Source organism: Beta vulgaris, chromosome 8 (genome assembly GCF_026745355.1).
Source record: "Beta vulgaris subsp. vulgaris cultivar EL10 chromosome 8, EL10.2, whole genome shotgun sequence".
In the NCBI taxonomy this organism is placed as follows: domain Eukaryota; kingdom Viridiplantae; phylum Streptophyta; class Magnoliopsida; order Caryophyllales; family Amaranthaceae; genus Beta; species Beta vulgaris.
The window spans coordinates 58,615,955-58,633,396 of record NC_079209.1 but is presented as its reverse complement, the minus strand read 5'-3'; the positions used below and the strand labels follow the sequence as shown (position 1 = coordinate 58,633,396).

Here is a 17,442-nt window from a genome sequence, read left to right as displayed (position 1 = left end):
AGGTTTATGTTGCCAGCAACTGGATACCGAGCTGCCGCTTGTTCAAGAGCGAGCACTTGCTGTCGGCGGTCGGGCTGAGCCGGACATTTCCCAGGGGTAATCGGCCGAGGGGGTTGTTTAACTTGTTTTTGTTTGCACTTGCAATTTCTCATACTTGGTTGTTTTTGCAGCTTGCTCTTTGACACGCCTCCTCGAATCCGATTCCGAAATGGCCGAGAAGTTAAATTACGCAGCAATGAGGGCGGCCCAGCTTAAGGCCGAATTGAAGGCAAAAAAGATCGGAGTCCCCAACCCCCCAAAGGTATGTCTCGGGTTTTGGCCGAGTACCCTTTCTTGTTGGTTCCGAGCTGATCTTGAAACTTTGCAGGATCCGTCGAAGCCCAAAGCTTCGAAAAAAAGGAAGGAGCGAGATCCACATAAGGTGGCCAAGTCCGAGAAGGCGCTGGCCAAGGCTCAGGACGAAAAGGCTAAAAAAGCCAAGTCCGTTGAAGTTAATAGTCCCCGACCGGAGGAGCGGGCAGACAGGTCTGAGGGGACTCGGATTTCGGTTCACTCTGAAGATTTCCGACCGGTCCAGAGCCCTCAATACACACCGGCCACTCCTCGCCATCATGATGACCCGGAGGAGCTCAACCTTGCGCTGGCCAAACCATTCGCAGAATTGGATGCCCACGGGCTCGACACCCGCTGGATGAATGCGGTCGAGTGCCTGTATAGTCCCACCGACCGGGAGTACATTGCGCAGTCCAGCGGCCCGGAGGAGACGAACGACCTCTTCCGCAGCTGGGTTGAGGTGAGCCCCTTTCGCTTTTAACTTCGCTATTTTTTCTTGCCAAGTACTGAATCTTTTGTTTATTGTAGTTTTCTGCTCGGCTTGTCAATGTGGCTCGGAACAAAGTTCACTTGGCCGACAAGGTCTCCGACTTGGAGGCTCGAGGCAAGAAGCAATATGAGGAGCTACGCGCTGCCAAGGAGGGCCAAAGGATAGCTGAAGCCGACCTCGTCAATGCCAAACGCTGCATCGACCGGGACCAGAAGGACTTCAAGGCCGAGCGGGAGCAGTGGAACTTGGCTAAGGAGAAACTCATCAAGGAGAGGGATGAGGCGGTGATTGCCAAGACTGCTGTCGAGGCCCGAGTGGTGGAGGCGGAGAGCCAAATCACCCAGCTGCGATTCCAACTTGCCGAGCTGGAGAAGGCTCCCAAGACCGAGGACCAATGGTTTGCGGGTTGGAAGGAGACCAAGGCCTGCGAACTGTTCGTCAACGAGGTCGGTCTACGCGCCAGCAGATGGGGGTAGATGGCGCCCTTAAGAGGATGAAAGCGGCCTTGGAGAGATCGCATCCCTCTCTTCCTTGGTCCGAGGTCATGGGGACTACGAAGCTCTCCTGAAGGAGGAGGATCAGGCCATCCTCTCGGAATTGCACATTGGCCTCTCGGATGATGACGATGATGGTGATGAAGAGGATGAGGAAGAGGCGGTGGCTGACGAGGGACAAGACCAAGGGGTGGCCAGGTCCGAGGAGCATCATGGAAGCACCAATGAGCCGACCGACGCCCCTGCATCTTAGGCTTTGTTTGACTTGTATTTTGTTTTTCTTTTTGCTCTTAGCCTTGGTAGTACCAAGGTTTTAGGATGTAATATTTTTCTAACTTTAATAAAAGTCTTCTTTATTTTATCCGAGCACCTTTTATTATTGTCGATTGTAATTTTTGCTTCAAGTATAGATTCTCGAACTGGTTTGAGTTTTGCTTGATAATGCTGGTCGGATTTAACTCGAACAATTGGATTGAAACTGGTTAAGTTTCGAAAGAATATAGTTGTCGGACTAAATTCGAGCACTGAAACTGGTTAAGTTTAATTCGAACAATTGAAATGACTGGTTAAGTCTTTTTATTAACTTAGAAGATTGACTGGTTAAGTCTTACAAACCGAGTGACTACATGCCACGTCTGGCCAGTATCTCGGCTATATGCCCCTAATTGCAATTGACTATACATAGTATTTCTTTAGTTGTCCAGATTCCATGGCCGAGCAAGTGGTATGCCTTCAGGATTTCGAGCTGAAATGTACCAGGCTTGATGACTTTGGTTACTTTGTAAGGACCATCCCAGTTGGCCCCTAGCTTGCCTTTCAGATGTGATAGCCCCGTAGCTTCGACTTTCCTGACCACCCAATCTCCGAGCTGGATCGGCCTTGACTTGACTCGACGATTGAACTGCCGAGTTACTCTTTGCTTGTAGCGGATCGACCTTAACAATGAGTTGCCCCTTGTTTCTGGCAGCAGGTCGAGGTTGACAGGCTTTTCTTCTTCATTTTGCTCGAAGTCATAAAAGGTGATCCGAGGCGATGGGATACCGACCTCTACGGGCAGTACTGCCTCACTACCATAGACCAGTCCGAACGGGGAGTGTCCCGTTGCTTCCTTTACCGTTGTCCGAGCAGACCACAAGACTCCAGGTAGGTCGTCCACCCAAGCCCCTTTCGCTGCGTCAAGGGATTTTTTATCCCCTTGAGCACTATCTTATTGGCCGCTTCGCTTGGCCGTTAGTTTGTGGTCGGGACACGGAGAGAACTGGTCTGTATTCCAAAACGGAAATATTCCCGAGTTGGTCCACTGTTAAATTGCCGACCATTGTCCGAGACCAGGGCTCGGGGATCCCAAACCTTGTGATTATGTTCCTCCAAATGAAGGCTTGGACTTGTTTGTCAGTGATGGAGGCAAGGGGTTCGGCTTCAGTCCACTTGGTGAAATAGTCTATGGCCACTATCAAGAACTTCCGCTGACCCGATGCTGGTGGGAATGGGCCGAGCAGGTCCATGCCCCATTTGTCAAATGGTAGAACTGCCTGAATTGGATTGAGGGGGGTAGCTGGGGATCTGGGAATATCCGAATGGATTTGGCAAGATGGACATCTTCTTACCAATTCTGTGCATCTGCCTTGAGGGTAGGCCAGTAATACCCAGCCTTAGAGCTTTTCCTGCTATGGTTCTCCCCCCTTGATGGCTACTACAGCCCCTTGGTGTATTTCCCTTAGGATGTAATTTCCTCTTCAGGGGTTACGCATTTCAGCAATGGGTGCGTGTATGACTTCTTGTAGAGCTGCTCGTCATGCCATAAGAACCAACCTGCTCGGTGCTTGATCCTTTCGGCTTCTTTGCATCTGTTGGGAGGACTCCATCCCTTAAGTATCCGACCACCTCATCCATCCAAGTGGCCGTTCGGTCTAGAATCACTGTTCTTTGGCATTGATGCTGGGCTGGCGAAGCACCTCCCACATGATAGTCCGAGGGGCTGACCCCTCTGCTGAACTAGCCATACGAGCCAGGCGTCGGCTTGCTGATTCTCCGACCTGGGTATGTGGCTGATGCGGAAATGGGAGAGTTTTTTGATGACTCTTGTGCCTTAGCCAGATACATTCCTCATATTGTCCTCCTTGGCCTCGTACTCCCCAGAGACCTGACCACTATAAGCTGTGAGTCTGATCGGGCCTCAATGGCCGTGGCTCCTGCAAGAATGCACAGCTGAAGTCCGAGGATGAGTGCCTCATATTCTGCTTCATTGTTCGACCCCAGGAACTCGAATTTGATTGCATACTCCATTTTTTCTCCGACCGGGGGCTTAAGCACTAGCCCCGCCCCACATCCTGACTTGGTGGAAGAACCATCCACGTATAGCTCCCACTCTTCATTCTGGCCGACCGGGGGCCGAGTTGTGCATTCAGTTATGAAGTCCGCCAAGGCTTGAGCTTTGATGGCCCTTCTGGGCTCATATTCCAGGCCGAAATCAGCCAACTGGTCAGCCCAATCAGTCATCCGACTGGAGTGGTTCCTGCTTTCTATGACCTTGCGGAGAGGCTGTCCGGTAAGGACCTTGATTTGATGGGCTTGGAAGTATGGTTTCAGCTTTCTGCTTGCCATGACGAGGGCGAAGACCATCTTCTCCACCTCACTATATTTGCTTCTGCCCCTCGGAAGGCATGGCTTATGAAGTAGACCGGGTGTTGCGTCCCTTCCCTTTCGGCTACCAGAACGAGCACTTAGGGCGTATTCGGATACGGCCAAGTATACAAACAATGTTTCCCCCGGCAAGGGGGACATGAGCTTGGGAGAGTTGAAGATGAAGTTTGAGGGAGGCGAAGGCTTGCTCAGCTTCTTCGTCCCATTCGAACTCTTTTCTCTTAAGGGCCTTGAAAAAGAATAGGCTCTTATCAGCCGACCGTGATAGGAACCGTCCAAGGGCAGCTAGACATCCGGTTAGGCGCTGCACTTCCCTGACGTTCCGGGGGGATTTCATTTCCAGAACTGCCTTGATCTTGTCGGGGTTGGCCTCAATACCCCTTTCATCTACCAGAAATCCGAGGCACTTACCCCCTTTCACTCCGAAGACGCACTTTTTAGGATTGAGCATCATACGATACTTCCCAGTGTGCTCAGCGTCTCCCTCAGTCGTCTGGTGATCAGAGTGGGCCTTGCTTTTGACGATCATGTCGTCAACATACACCTCGATGTTCCGCCCAACTGATCACTGAAAATTTTATTAACTGTCCGCTGGTAGGTGGCTCCGGCATTTTTCAGTCCGAATGGCATCATTTTATAGCAGTATACCCCTTGCGGGGTGGTGAAAGCTGTGAATCCGATCATGTTCCGCCATGGGAATTTGGTGATAGCCTGCATTAGCATCCATGAAGCTTAGAAGGGCATGACCAGCTGTCGAATCGACTAACCTGTCTATTTTGGGCAGAGGATGGTTGTCTTTCGGACAGGCCTTGTTCAGGTCTGTGAAATCCACGCACATGCGCCAAGCCCCGCTCGGCTTTTTCACCAATACCACTTAGCCAGCCATTCCGAGTACTGGCATTCCTCAATGAATCCTGCCTCGAGCAGTTTTTTACCTCCCTGCGGCAGCTTTGCACCTTTCCGGACCTTGATGCCTTAGCTTTTGCTTGACCGGCTTGATACCCTCCTTAATGTTCAGCTCATGACACATAATTTTGGGGTCAAGCCCGGCATCTCTGAGGCCTCATAGGCGAACACGTCCTGGTATTCCCTGAGCACTTGCACACTTGTGCTCTTGTTTCTGGGTTTAGGGCCTTGCCCACTCTTACAGTCCGACCGGGTTCTGTCCCGATCTCTACTTCTTCGTCTTCCTCAGCTGGCTGAGGTCGTTCGTACTGTTTGGGGTTTTCTGTTATGTACACCCCCAAGTTCCTTGGTGAACTTTCTTCCCTTTTTCTCTTCTTCGAGTCCTCTTGGACGTCGATCTCAGTTCTGCTCTTTAAGCTATTAACATAGCATTCTCGTCCAGCCTGTTGATCTCCCTGAATTTTTCCGACCTTCCCCTCATCTGTTTCGAACTGCATGAGGAGTTGGTACGTGGAGATAGCAGCTTTTGTTTTGTTCAGAGTGGGTCGCCCCATTATTATGTTGTATGGGAGGGGGATGTCGACCACTAGAAAGTCGATCGGTAGGCTTCTGCCTTTGCCTTTCTCACCCATCCGAGTAGGGAGCTTTATCGATCCCACAGGTTGTACCGAGTTACCCCCGAAGCCTATGAGTGGCTGGTCGAGTGGTATGACATCCTCTTCGCTGTACTTCAGCTTTTTCAGGCATTCTAGAGTTATGATGTCAGCGGACGACCCACTATCAACCAAGACTCGCCTTACCCGGGAGTTGGCTACCTTGAGCTCGATGACCAAGGGGTCATCATGGGGTACGCTGACTGGTCGACTGGATTCCCCGAAGGTCATCACAGGACAGTCCGACCGGCTTGGTTTGACCTCGAGTACTTGGTGCTTGAGGTTTTGGAGATGAGCTTTCCTGGCTCGGCCGGTTAGGCCCCCGAAGCGAAGCCACCCGAGATGACCCCAATGTAGCCTTCAGTGTCCCCACTATTGGACTGACCGACCTTCTGCTTCCCTTCTCTTCACTCGTGTGCTTGAGGTAGCGGTTCAGCTTCCCCTGGTCAGCTAGATTGTCCAATCCTTCTTCAGTTCCCTACAATCTTTTGTGGTATGACCACATTCCCGGTGGTACTCGCACCACTGGCTTTTGTCCCTCCGGTAAGCTGAGGTCCGGATGGGTTGGGGATTGGGCAGCATGGACTTGTGCTTGATGTCCAGGTATATTTCTCTTCTATTTTTATTGAAACGAGGGTCGTTTCCATGATCAGTGAACCTATCCGACCTACCGCCCGTTTTCTGCTGTTTGGGCTGATCTCTGTTGTTTCCTTCTTCCTTTCTCTTCTTACTTCCCTCTTCCGAGTGGCGGCAAATATCCGCCGCTTGGATAAATCTTTGAGCCTTTGCCATGGCCTCTGAGAAGGTTCTGACCTCACTCTCGGCCAATGTCCATCTTAGCCGGCCAGGTTGCAATCCGGACATGAGAGCAGCAAAGGCCACAGCATCCTGCAGGTCGGATACCTTCAGAGATTCCTCATTGAATCTTTTTATATAGTCGGCTAGACTTTCATTCTTTTCTTGTCTGACCCCCATGAGATGCAAACTAGTTTTCTTTTGCCTCTTTCCGGCCACGAACTGATGAGTGAACATGTCTTCTAGCACCGAGAAGTCGGTGATGATTCCCGCCGGCAACTCTTGGAACCAATTCAGCGCGAGCCCCTTCAGTGTGGTGGGGAAGAACCGACACCAGGTGGCCTCACAGCTGGTCTGCACGCTCATCTGAGCCTTGTATGTGGCCATGTGATCTTCCGGGTCGGTTAGGCCCGCAAATGGCTCAATTAGTGGTGTTTTACCTTCCCTTGGGTCTGGGTGCCAATGATTTCCCGGCTGAACGGAGTCATGAACTTCAGGCTCCCGTTTCCTAGCCTCAGGGGTTTGGATTGAGCGGAGTCGCCGTGTCCTTCTCGCTGAGCGCTTTGCGGTCTAGGACTGACGAGCATCATACCTTGACTCCTCGTTTCTCGTTAAGGAAATCCCGAGCATCCTCTGGCTTGCGACCAGGATTCCCCCTTGGCGATCTGGAGACATGCGTCTCCTCCCTTCGGAGAGCGGCTTCCCGAGGGGCCGACCTCTCGCCCGGAGGAGGGCGTTCATCCTGCCGGGAGGGGGGCCTTTGAGACCGGTTAAGCTCCCGAGCAGCTGACCTTTGCCGGTTAGGCTGGTCATGAAGGGAGCGAGGGTTTCGCTCTTCCCTATGAGAGGGCCTCTGAATGTTGTCCTCACGTTGCTGGAGGTTGAGCTGGTTATGCCCTTGCCCTTGCTGGAGAGTGGTCAGCATCTGCATAATGCTTTGTTGCAAGGTTTGTTGCAGCTGAGCTGCTATGAGTGCAATGTCAGCTGTGAGTAGAGGTTGGGGGTCAGCGCGTTGTATTTCCCGAGAGGGAGAAGGCTGAAGTTCCTGAGAGAGCTCCAGGTTAGGGTCCAGTGTATGAACCGATGGGGATCTAGTTCGTGCTGACCTCCTTGGTTGGGGTGAGGGTTCCCTCTCAGTTTGTTGAGGTTGGGTAGATCTGTTACGGGCGTTCTTGGAGAGGTGCGTCCATGGCTGACTAGCACTGTGATTAAGTCCTGCTGAGCAGCAAGAGAGTCTTTCGAAAGTGGTGGCGAAGTAACTTTTTGTACTATCCCCACAGACGGCGCCAAACTGTTTCTGTCTAGAAATTAAGGTTAATGTCTGTGCTGAACAAGTCCTTAGGTCCGAGCTGGGGGTTATCAGTTCACCGGAAACCTGCAAAACACAGAAAAACTACCCCGGGGGTTGTTCCGGGATCGCCCCTCCGACGCTCAAGTCAGTTGATGATTGAGGTAGAGAGGGAATCTAGAGTGAGAAGCTCAAGTTAGTTAGGTGAGTATTCAATACCTTTGCATTGATGGGACAAGAGGTATTTATAGTGGTGAGAATTTCCATAAAGTGGTGTGCTGGACATGACAGCTCACTTGGGGATTGGTGATACCTTTTCACTGGATGATTCTGGTGGGACCCACGATCCTTAGGTAGCGGTGCCACGTGGCATGATTTCCTTGGAGGGATTTAATGGGCCCAAACACTTATCAAAAAAAAATTGTTAACCAAGCAACCTGTGAAAGTTCGGTGTCTTGAACTCATCAAAGTCCATTTTCGTATGCCCGCCCGATCAGGCGACCTTCGTGAATTACGACCGGACGGACGTCTCCTGATCAGGCCCACGACGTCAGAAGACTTGGAGAAATTGACTGTCCAATCGGGTGGTTTAGCTTGGACGCGTTTTGACTATTTCCGTTTTAGTTTATCTTTCAGGGTTTTGTACGGGGTTCCTTATGTTATAAAAGGGAACCCTGATATTCATTATTTAACACACAATATTTGAAACACTTTTAGCCTCTAGTAATTTTAGGACTTCTTGTAATCATTCTCTTTGTTTTTCTCTATTATAGTGAAGAAGCTCTAATCCTCCACCTGTGGATAATATAAGTCTAATTTGACTGAACTACGTAAATACTTGTGTTCTTTGTTTGTTCATTTTTATTATTTTCTCACCTTTATTATTTCATTGATTTTGTTCCACATTAATCAAACTACAACACCCTGTTGCTTAACATAACCACTAAGCTATGAAGATCGAAAGTGTACATCAACTATTGAAGCTTTTGAGAAAGTGCCAAGGCAAATGTTAAAGACGATAAAAAGAAAAAGAGTCGATACTCAGATGAAATTTGGTGGAATGCCAAGTAATAGTGCATATACCAGAAGTCTATTCTCATTAATTAAAGTTGAAAGGACTTTGACTACTTTAAATGTAAAATTGAAAAGGATTCACTATTATTACATTGGATCCTTCTGATGCCAAGATGCAACTTGGATCCCCTATGACTTATGACTTATGAGGCCTTGAATCTCAATATCTTTTTAATGCAAGATTATTGCGTGGATGTGAAGCATCAACTACAAGCAAAATTACATTTTATGTTTTTATTGGTTCCCTTAAGTTTATAGAAAATGCGAGACATTTTATACTTCATTCGTTTTAAAATAAGTGAAATATTTTTTTTTCGAAAAATTTTCACAAAAAATAGAGAAATGTTTCACTTTTTAAAAACCGAAGAAGAATATATTTGGGTTCCCTTAATTTTATGAGAAAACATGAAGACTCATATTCCTACCACATTTTATCCATCGGGAAAGATTTGATTTATTGAAAGAGGAAGAAAATTAAAATCACCCACCCTCTTCTCATCTCTTCTTCGTTACTGATTTTGACTCCATCTTGTAGTAGTGTTTTGACTTTTACATTATTTACAAACTATACTTAGCTTATCTTTGCTGATATATAGTTTAGGAAAAACTATGTGTAATTTTGTTAGATTCGTCTCAATGTATTTTACGGATGTCTATTTTTTATAATTTATACTTATTAGTAACTAAAAATATTAGTGATTAAAGTTAATATTAACAAGCGTAAAAGTCAAATTGTTATAAGTAAAAAAAAAAAAAACTGAGGGAATATTTTGTTCTCGCCCCTTCTCTTGCATACATCAATTCAACGGTATGGGGAAAGCGTGTCCACTACAAAGGTAATACTTTTGTGGTTCAAAATACCATCAACATTTACATTGAAACAAAGTCATTCTAATGTAAATGTTGATGGTATTTTGAACCACAAAAGAATTACCATCATCTAAACCATATTAATAAAATAATTATTTTTGTTATGAGATTACATAATAACATAATACAATAGAAGCTTAAATTACAATTTAAAAAGTTGTCATAAACAAAATACATACACAATTTGGTATGAATCGAACCTTTCACATAGGTTACTTTCTTAATTCTTTAATCTCACATTAATGGGGATCACTAAGTATATTCCGCGACAATCATCTTGTCATGTTATCAATTCCAGGCGATAGACCTATAAATGAAGAAATTTTTTTGTCTACTCACTAGAGACAGACATTCATAAAAAAAGAAAACTTTTTTACTGGTCTATTTCTGATGAATACCCTACCAAGTGACCAGTGGGTAGATGGATCAATCTCCACCTCAACATAATAATAACCAATTTTGTCGAGTCATAATCGCCCATGTGCCATGTAATTATCACATAAAGCCTTGTGCTTTTGGACTAAATTAATGAAAGTTCACTTCAATTCAGTTCAGATAAATTTCTCTCACAGATTCAATTTCAGTTCAGTCCAAAAAAACATGACTTTATAGCTAGGTATAAATTGATCCTGTAGGCCTACTAATTGCCCCCTTGTTTCCTTGTTGATCTTCGTTTTTACATGGGCCACCAATAGGGCCGGCAAGCTTGTGTCAGCTTACATTTGTGCAATCTTTAATCTCAAATCTTGCCTTCTCATTCACATTTGTGCATGCATTATTTGAACTCCAAAAACTAAGATTTTCTCAAATTTGCTTCTCATTTATCAAATGTTCATAAACTAATTTTAAAAAAATTGCCTCTAAAATCTCTGATTGCAGATTGCAAATTTCAAAATTTGTTTTCCAATATACTATCTCTAATTTTGCCTCTTAAATCTATGAACCAAAAACTACAATGTCAGTTCTTTTTTGAAAATTTGGTAACAAGAATTCCTCGGAGCTGCCCGCGTACAAGACCCCCCACCTAGACGCCCATTACAAGCCAGACACCCTCAACCTCCCTTTCTCCTTAAATCCCAAGCAGATGCTTGGGGGTAGGAATTAAACTCTAGCCTTACTAGGAATGATGGAAAAATTCACCACTTAAGCTAACCCCAATTCCTTACAACGACAGTTCTATGAAAAGTTTCACTACATACACAAAAAATCATACACCATTAAATTCTTACCTCCTTGGGAATATGGACACCCCCATTGACAAAAATATGGTACAAAATACATCTCCAAATACAAATCTCATACAAAGGTCATTGCTTCAAAGGCACCTCTATGCTATCCCACTAAAAAGGTGCAAAATACAAACACTAAAGTTGAACAACTAACATGCAAATATTCACCAAAGAAGATAAGAGTCTAGCATGCAAAAATGTCACTTTGTGTGTCTATTTCTAATACTAGGGCCCCAATATCTTTTTTCAATGTGGTAATTCTGGTGCACTCAACTCAAGTATTGACACCCAATTTCAGAAAAAATTGAGGTAAAACACCCAATTTTAACAAAATTTTATCATGGTCATAAATAAAAACGACTATGAAAATCTTCTAGAATGATTTTAGGTACTAAATTATGAGCTAGGATAATTATGATCCATTTGATTTTCACGACCATCTTTATTATGATCATGATACAAACATTCAGGTCTGTTCTCCACAGCTTATTTGCAGTTCAGTGTAGTTCAGTTCAGTTCAGTTCAGCTCTTGACAATACTTTTACTCTCACATATCACTATTCATTTCAGTTCAGTTCAGTTCAATTCAATTCAGTTCAACTGTTTTATGTCAAAGAGAACAGCCCTCAGTTATATAACTTTATTTTACTGTATTTCAGTAAATTTAGTTAAATTATATTAAAATGAAATGGAATTTACGTGGGGTTGGATATTCTTAGATAAAGACAAAATTATCTTATGTCTATATATGTAACTGCCAGACTGCCATTTTGTATCATATAATCACATTAATTACACTTGACAGATTTTTTTTTTTTTTTACACTTCATGCTGTTGAGATGCTAATTACTCTGTTGCCTATTATTGCCATAAAAACACACAATTTTTCCCTCTTCTCTAAAAATATATTATTTCCTTTATAAAAAAAAGAATATACTTAATAGTTTTTCCAAAACTGTGATTTTTTTTCTCATTAAAAACCTTTCTGAATTTGGCATGCACTCTGAGTGATAATCCAACCTAACAAGTGAAAGAAGAAAATCATATTTTAGAGAGAATTTCAATATCTTCAGAAAAAAGATGGAGGAAATTGAAGTTGAAGATCAATCAAAAACAAGGGAAGCTCATAATAAATCAAGGGTGAAGATGAATAAGTATGCTCTTGGTTGTGCTCTCTTGGCTTCTACCAACTCAATATTACTTGGCTATGGTATGTTCTCTTATTATCCTCTCTTTCACTTAGAAAATTCGACCTTCTACGAAAGAAGAGAAATGAATTAAAATCATTTGTCCCACTTTTTATGTTTTTTATCCATATGAGTCACGAAGGCAGTATAAAGTACAAAGAAAAGATCTCCTCAAAAAAAAAAAATAGTACAAAGAAAAGGAGGGAGGATTCGAATCTGTGACCTATAGTTCACAGCATCTCAATCTTAACCATTAGGTCAAGATATCCTTGGTTGTCCCACTTTTTATAGTAGATATGATGTATATGTTTTTGTTTGTTCATGTTGGTGTACTTTATAACACCTCACATGAGAATATTCGAAAAGCTAATGGTTAGACCGTTAATTAATTAAATAAAAATTTATAAGAAAAATAAATTTAAGTAAATAGTTAAGTAGTATTAAAAAATCTTTTAAAGAGTTACTAAAAATAAAGGTAAAAAGTAAACGAATATCAAAGTGTCTAATAAGTTATCGATCAGTAAAAATGAGTGTCACGTAGTACAGTTCCTCGTGCCAACAAGATGATTGTGTTTTTGGTAAGAAAGACGGGTTAGGGAAGCCCTAAACTAAGAATCAAAGCAAAATATATGGTGAATGATCCTAGGAGATCATTTCCATACATGGGAGTACAAGCTTTTTTTTTTTTTTGTTGTTGTTGTAAGAGGGAGATTGGTAGAAGGTGCCAAGGACAAGGATAGACTCAAAACAAACAAAAAAATCTAACCGTTTGTTCATGTTGGTGTCTAATGCTTACAAGTTACAACTAGAGCTAGTGGACGAAATTCCCTCCAAGTTGATGATAACTCTGAGTTTTCATAAGACTTTGTTTACTTGTTCTCTCATTTAACGTCAAGTTAGAAATTGGAGTTGGCTCAAATGGTGAGCTTTTCCATCTTTCCTAAAAAGATTTAGAGTTCAATTCCTACTCCAAGTATTTACTCGAGATTGAGATTTAAGGGGAGAAGGGGTTGGGGTCTCTGGCTTGTAATGGGCTTCTGGGTGGGGCCATGTATAAAGGGAGCCTAGAGGATTTCTTCTTACTTGATTTTTAAAAAAATTTAACGCCAAGTTTGTTTTTCGGATTTGAATTGACATTGTATAATTTGACTAATGATATTTTATATCATTTTTTTTTCCATAGGTAGAATTTAATGAAATTTTTGCAACTACTTTTGTAGAGAAATATCTCAGTTTCATGTCATTCTTTTGATAAAGTTGGTGAATCATTTAAGGTTTGGGAAGTTCCCAACCAATTAGTAGTGTTCACGTATACATATATATTTCTATATCATCAAAATTCAATGACGACAATCATGTCATTGTGGCTAGAAAATGGAAGAACCATTCACCAATCAAATAGGTATGAATATGATGTAGTAAATGAACTGACTTACAGGGATTTACATCACCCAAATATATAAGAACCTTAACCTTCGCACTATTGGACTTGTACCAAATTACCAGAACAACCGTCCACATCAACCCATGAAGAGTTGTCCACGGACCATGTTGTGCCTGGCCTGGTCCATGTGTTATGTTGCGTCGGGCCTGGTCCACGTGTTATGTTGTGCCACCAGGCTACCTTGAATCCCCTTTTTTTTCTTAAAGTAGGCCGACATGTTTAGTACTCTTAAATTTAATTTCAATTCAGTTCAGTTTAGTTTGTTGCTCTTGTACTAATTGTTTGAAAATGATGTCCATATGTGACTCACGGCCCACTATGGTGCCTCATGTCCCGGATCGTGCCAGTAGCATGCTAACTCAAAGTTGGTACTTAATTTTAATGATGAATAAATGAAATAGTGGTAACATAGGAGATAATAGGACACAAGATGAAACAAAAGAAATCATATTAACTGTTTACTTGGTTTTTCATTCAAGCTAATTGATAAAATATAACGTTGTTACTCATAGTGACAACTCTTTATTCACTTTTCGTCAGGATAACGATATGACTTATCTTCTTCTCTATATTGGTGATACTCCCTCCGTCCCAATTTATTTGCTACATTTTGTCTGTATCCCAATTTATTTGCTACATTTGCAAATATTTCCATATATAGTACATAGGTCCCACACTTTATTTACAAATTTGTCATCACTCCCTCCTTGGTTTTTGTAAATATTTCCATATATAATACATAGGTCCCACAATTTACCTATTTGCTTTTTTGTTAATTCCATTTATGTCCGTGGTCCCCACTCCCTCCTTGGCATGGAATTAAAACTCTCCCGTTCCGTTACAGAACGGCCGTTCTGTAACGGATTTTGGATTTGCCGTTCCGCGAAATCCCGTTACGGAACGCCATAATAAAATTCACGTACTTCTCGCCGCGTTGTCCGTTCCGTAACGCGAACTCGCCGCGTTAGAACGATTTTATCCCCGTTACATCCGTTCTTTTCAAACATTGGCCAATTTTTTTTTATGATTTAATTATATAGTTGAGGAAACATGATAATCTATTAGATTTGATTATATTATGTTCTAATAATGCTTCATAAACTAAAAAAATGCAAATAAGGTTAAAACATATTAATGTGAATTTTTTAAAAAAAATTCACGCCGCGTCGGCCGCGAAACGTTCTATTTCGCCGTTACAAGCCGTTCCCGCGACAACGCGACCGTTCCCGCGAACGCGACCGCGACCGCGTTTTTTTTCCCTGCTCCTTGGTCTTTGTGATAAAACAAATATAGCAAATAATTTGGGACGGAGGGAGTATTATATTATGCACATCTTCAGATGCTCTGCGAGATTGTATTATTGCTCACTTGAGATTTGAATTTCCTATGTCTGATTTGCGGCCTCTCAGTTACTTTTGTTTCCACCTTAACATTTGTGTTTGCAGATATTGGAGTAATGAGTGGAGCAGTTCTATACATAAAAGAGGACCTAAAAATCAGCTCAACCCAAGAAGAAATCCTAATAGGTTCCCTCAATGTATGCTCCCTAATAGGATCCCTTCTCTCAGGCAAGACTTCAGACATGATTGGACGACGATACACCATCGTCTTAGCAGCCACAACCTTCTTCATAGGTGCCCTCCTAATGGGGCTAGCCCCTTCCTACCCTTTCCTGATGGCAGGCCGTGTCGTGGCGGGTATAGGAGTAGGCTACTCCCTCATGATAGCTCCCGTCTACACAGCTGAGATATCACCAGCTATGACAAGAGGATTCCTAGGCTCAATGCCTGAGGTTTTCATAACTATAGGAATATTGCTTGGTTATGTTGTGAACTATGCCTTTTCTGGGATACCAAATCATTGGAATTGGAGGGTGATGCTGTTGTTAGCTGCTGTTCCTGCTGTAGGTATTGGAATGGGAGTGATTGTTATGCCTGAATCACCAAGGTGGCTTGTCATGAAGAAAAGGTTGATCGAGGCGAAAACTGTTTTGGTTAATACGTCTGAGAATGAGGAGGAAGCTGAAGTTAGGCTTAGGGAGATCACTAGAGCTTGGGAGCTTCATGGTAATGCTTCTTTTATGATGATTTGTTTTGTTGCCTACATTTTGATCTTTTTTCTCTTTATTTCCTATTGATTATCAGTGCTCGTAATGAGCTTCACGTTATGGAATCAAATCCCACAAGTAACTGACACTCTTTAAAGGTCAAGGTTTCACTACTGATTTGACATATGCTAAATTAGATTGGTTGACATAATAATAATAAAAAAAACACATATTTTTCACCAGGTATCTCTTATGTTTGCATATAATGTACCAGACACTCTTAATAGCCTATCAATGTTGATTTTGTTAGCTTAAATGATCCAAAATCAGTTGACCTTTATCCTAATTCTCCTAATATGCCATTCTATGCCCAAAAAGTTCCTTCAAAAGCAAAAGAAATTGTTTAAAAGGTACTTTAATTGGCCACTATTAAAGCTATATTGACGCATGATAAAGGTAATTTGTATCACTATAAAATAACATTTTTGGCGTAGTGTGGATTAATAGGCAATTTAGATTTAGATTTAAGTGATTTCAGCCTTTCAGGTCAATTAAGTTATAAAGTAAACATTTGTTATCTAAGCAAAGGTGTGTGCTACATAATAGGCAAACCTAAGAAGTATCTAGTGAATATTTGAAGATGAAGGATACTTCATGCATTTCGTGAAATTTCAGAGGTGTCTGGTGAAAATCCGTAATAAACAATACTCTACATACATAAGATTTTGATATATTATTGTTCTTTCTTTACATAGTTTAATCTATTGATTTTATATGGGGGCTAATTATCTTATTGGCAGAATCAAGTTCATTTGTGGGGCAAAGTGTATGGAAGGAGCTCTTATGGAAGCCAACACCAGCAACTCGCCGAATCCTAATTGCTGCCATTGGTATCAACTTCTTCATGCAAGCTTCCGGCAACGACGCCGTAATCTACTATCTTCCAGAGGTCTTTAAGGCCGCCGGAATTAAGAAGAAGAAGCAACTCTTTGCCATCAATGTCATAATGGGAACAGCCAAAGCTACCTTTGTTATGATCTCAGCTCTTTTCTTAGACAAATATGGTAGAAGACCTCTTCTTCTATTGGGCTCAGCTGGTATGGTTATAGCCTTATCCACATTAGGCCTTGGGTCCATGTTTTTTGAACATACGGCCCATAAGCCTACTTGGGCCATTGTTATTTGTGTCATAGCTGTTTGTGCTGATGTTTCTTTCTTCTCTATTGGGCTTGGGCCTATCACTTGGGTTTACTCATCAGAAGTTTTTCCAATGAGGCTTCGGGCCCAAGGGACTAGTTTGGCAGTGTCTGTGAATAGGTTGGTTAGTGGAGTTGTGTCAATGACATTTTTGAGTGTTACAAAAAAGATAACATTTGGTGGGGTGTTTTTTATATTGGCTGGAATTATGGTTTTGGGGACAGTTTTTTTCTTCTTTTTTATGCCAGAAACTAAAGGGAAAAGTTTGGAGGAAATAGGGAAATTGTTTGAAGATAAGAAAACTAGTGATGAGGGAAGTGATGAAATGAGTGGGACTTGAAATTACTATATTTTTACTACTAAATGGCTAATTTATTGTATCAAAGTGTTTATGTTTGATCATAATGGTTCATTTTTCATGTACTTTTACTTACACTCACTTGCAAATTATAACCATGTTGATATAAATTTGAATCAAACACTCATTAAAGAATACAGCCTAAAAATAATTAATTAGCAGTGCAAAATCACTGCATAGTTTAGGGACTATGCTAACTATAAGGTGTCTCTATTAAACCAATAATAACATCCAAAATGAGGATATTTATATTTGTGTAGTAACTAAAAATAATCAATATCAGTGTATATTTATACTAATATATTAAAAGTTGTTTCTGAAAAAGAGACGAGAGGATTTAACTTCATGTAATCCACATACAATTAAAAAATTAGAAGTTGTATAGTATGGGGTTTTGATCCCTTGACTTCAAGTTTATATACTGAAGTTTTAAC

At 42.3% G+C, this 17,442-nt stretch overlaps 1 protein-coding gene across 1 annotated transcript; it reads left to right on the top strand.

Annotated features, from left to right (window-relative positions):
* The first annotated feature begins 11,556 nt into the window (after positions 1–11,556).
* Positions 11,557–17,069, top strand: LOC104902201 (polyol transporter 5). The gene is made up of 3 exons (XM_010689900.4): positions 11,557–11,985; positions 14,852–15,472; positions 16,254–17,069. The coding sequence occupies exons 1-3, from the start codon at positions 11,856–11,858 to the stop codon at positions 16,988–16,990; spliced, it is 1,488 nt and encodes a 495-aa protein (XP_010688202.2). The 5' UTR covers positions 11,557–11,855; the 3' UTR covers positions 16,991–17,069.
* Positions 17,070–17,442: the final 373 nt, after the last annotated feature.

Excerpts from the sequence above, each read along its gene's own strand:
- LOC104902201 (XM_010689900.4), top strand. The coding sequence starts at position 11,856 with ATGGAGGAAATTGAAGTTGAAGATCAATCAAAAACAAGGGAAGCTCAT. Across the intron at positions 11,986-14,851 it reads CTCAATATTACTTGGCTATG|ATATTGGAGTAATGAGTGGA; the intron begins GTATGTTCTCTT and ends TTGTGTTTGCAG. Across the intron at positions 15,473-16,253 it reads TAGAGCTTGGGAGCTTCATG|AATCAAGTTCATTTGTGGGG; the intron begins GTAATGCTTCTT and ends TCTTATTGGCAG.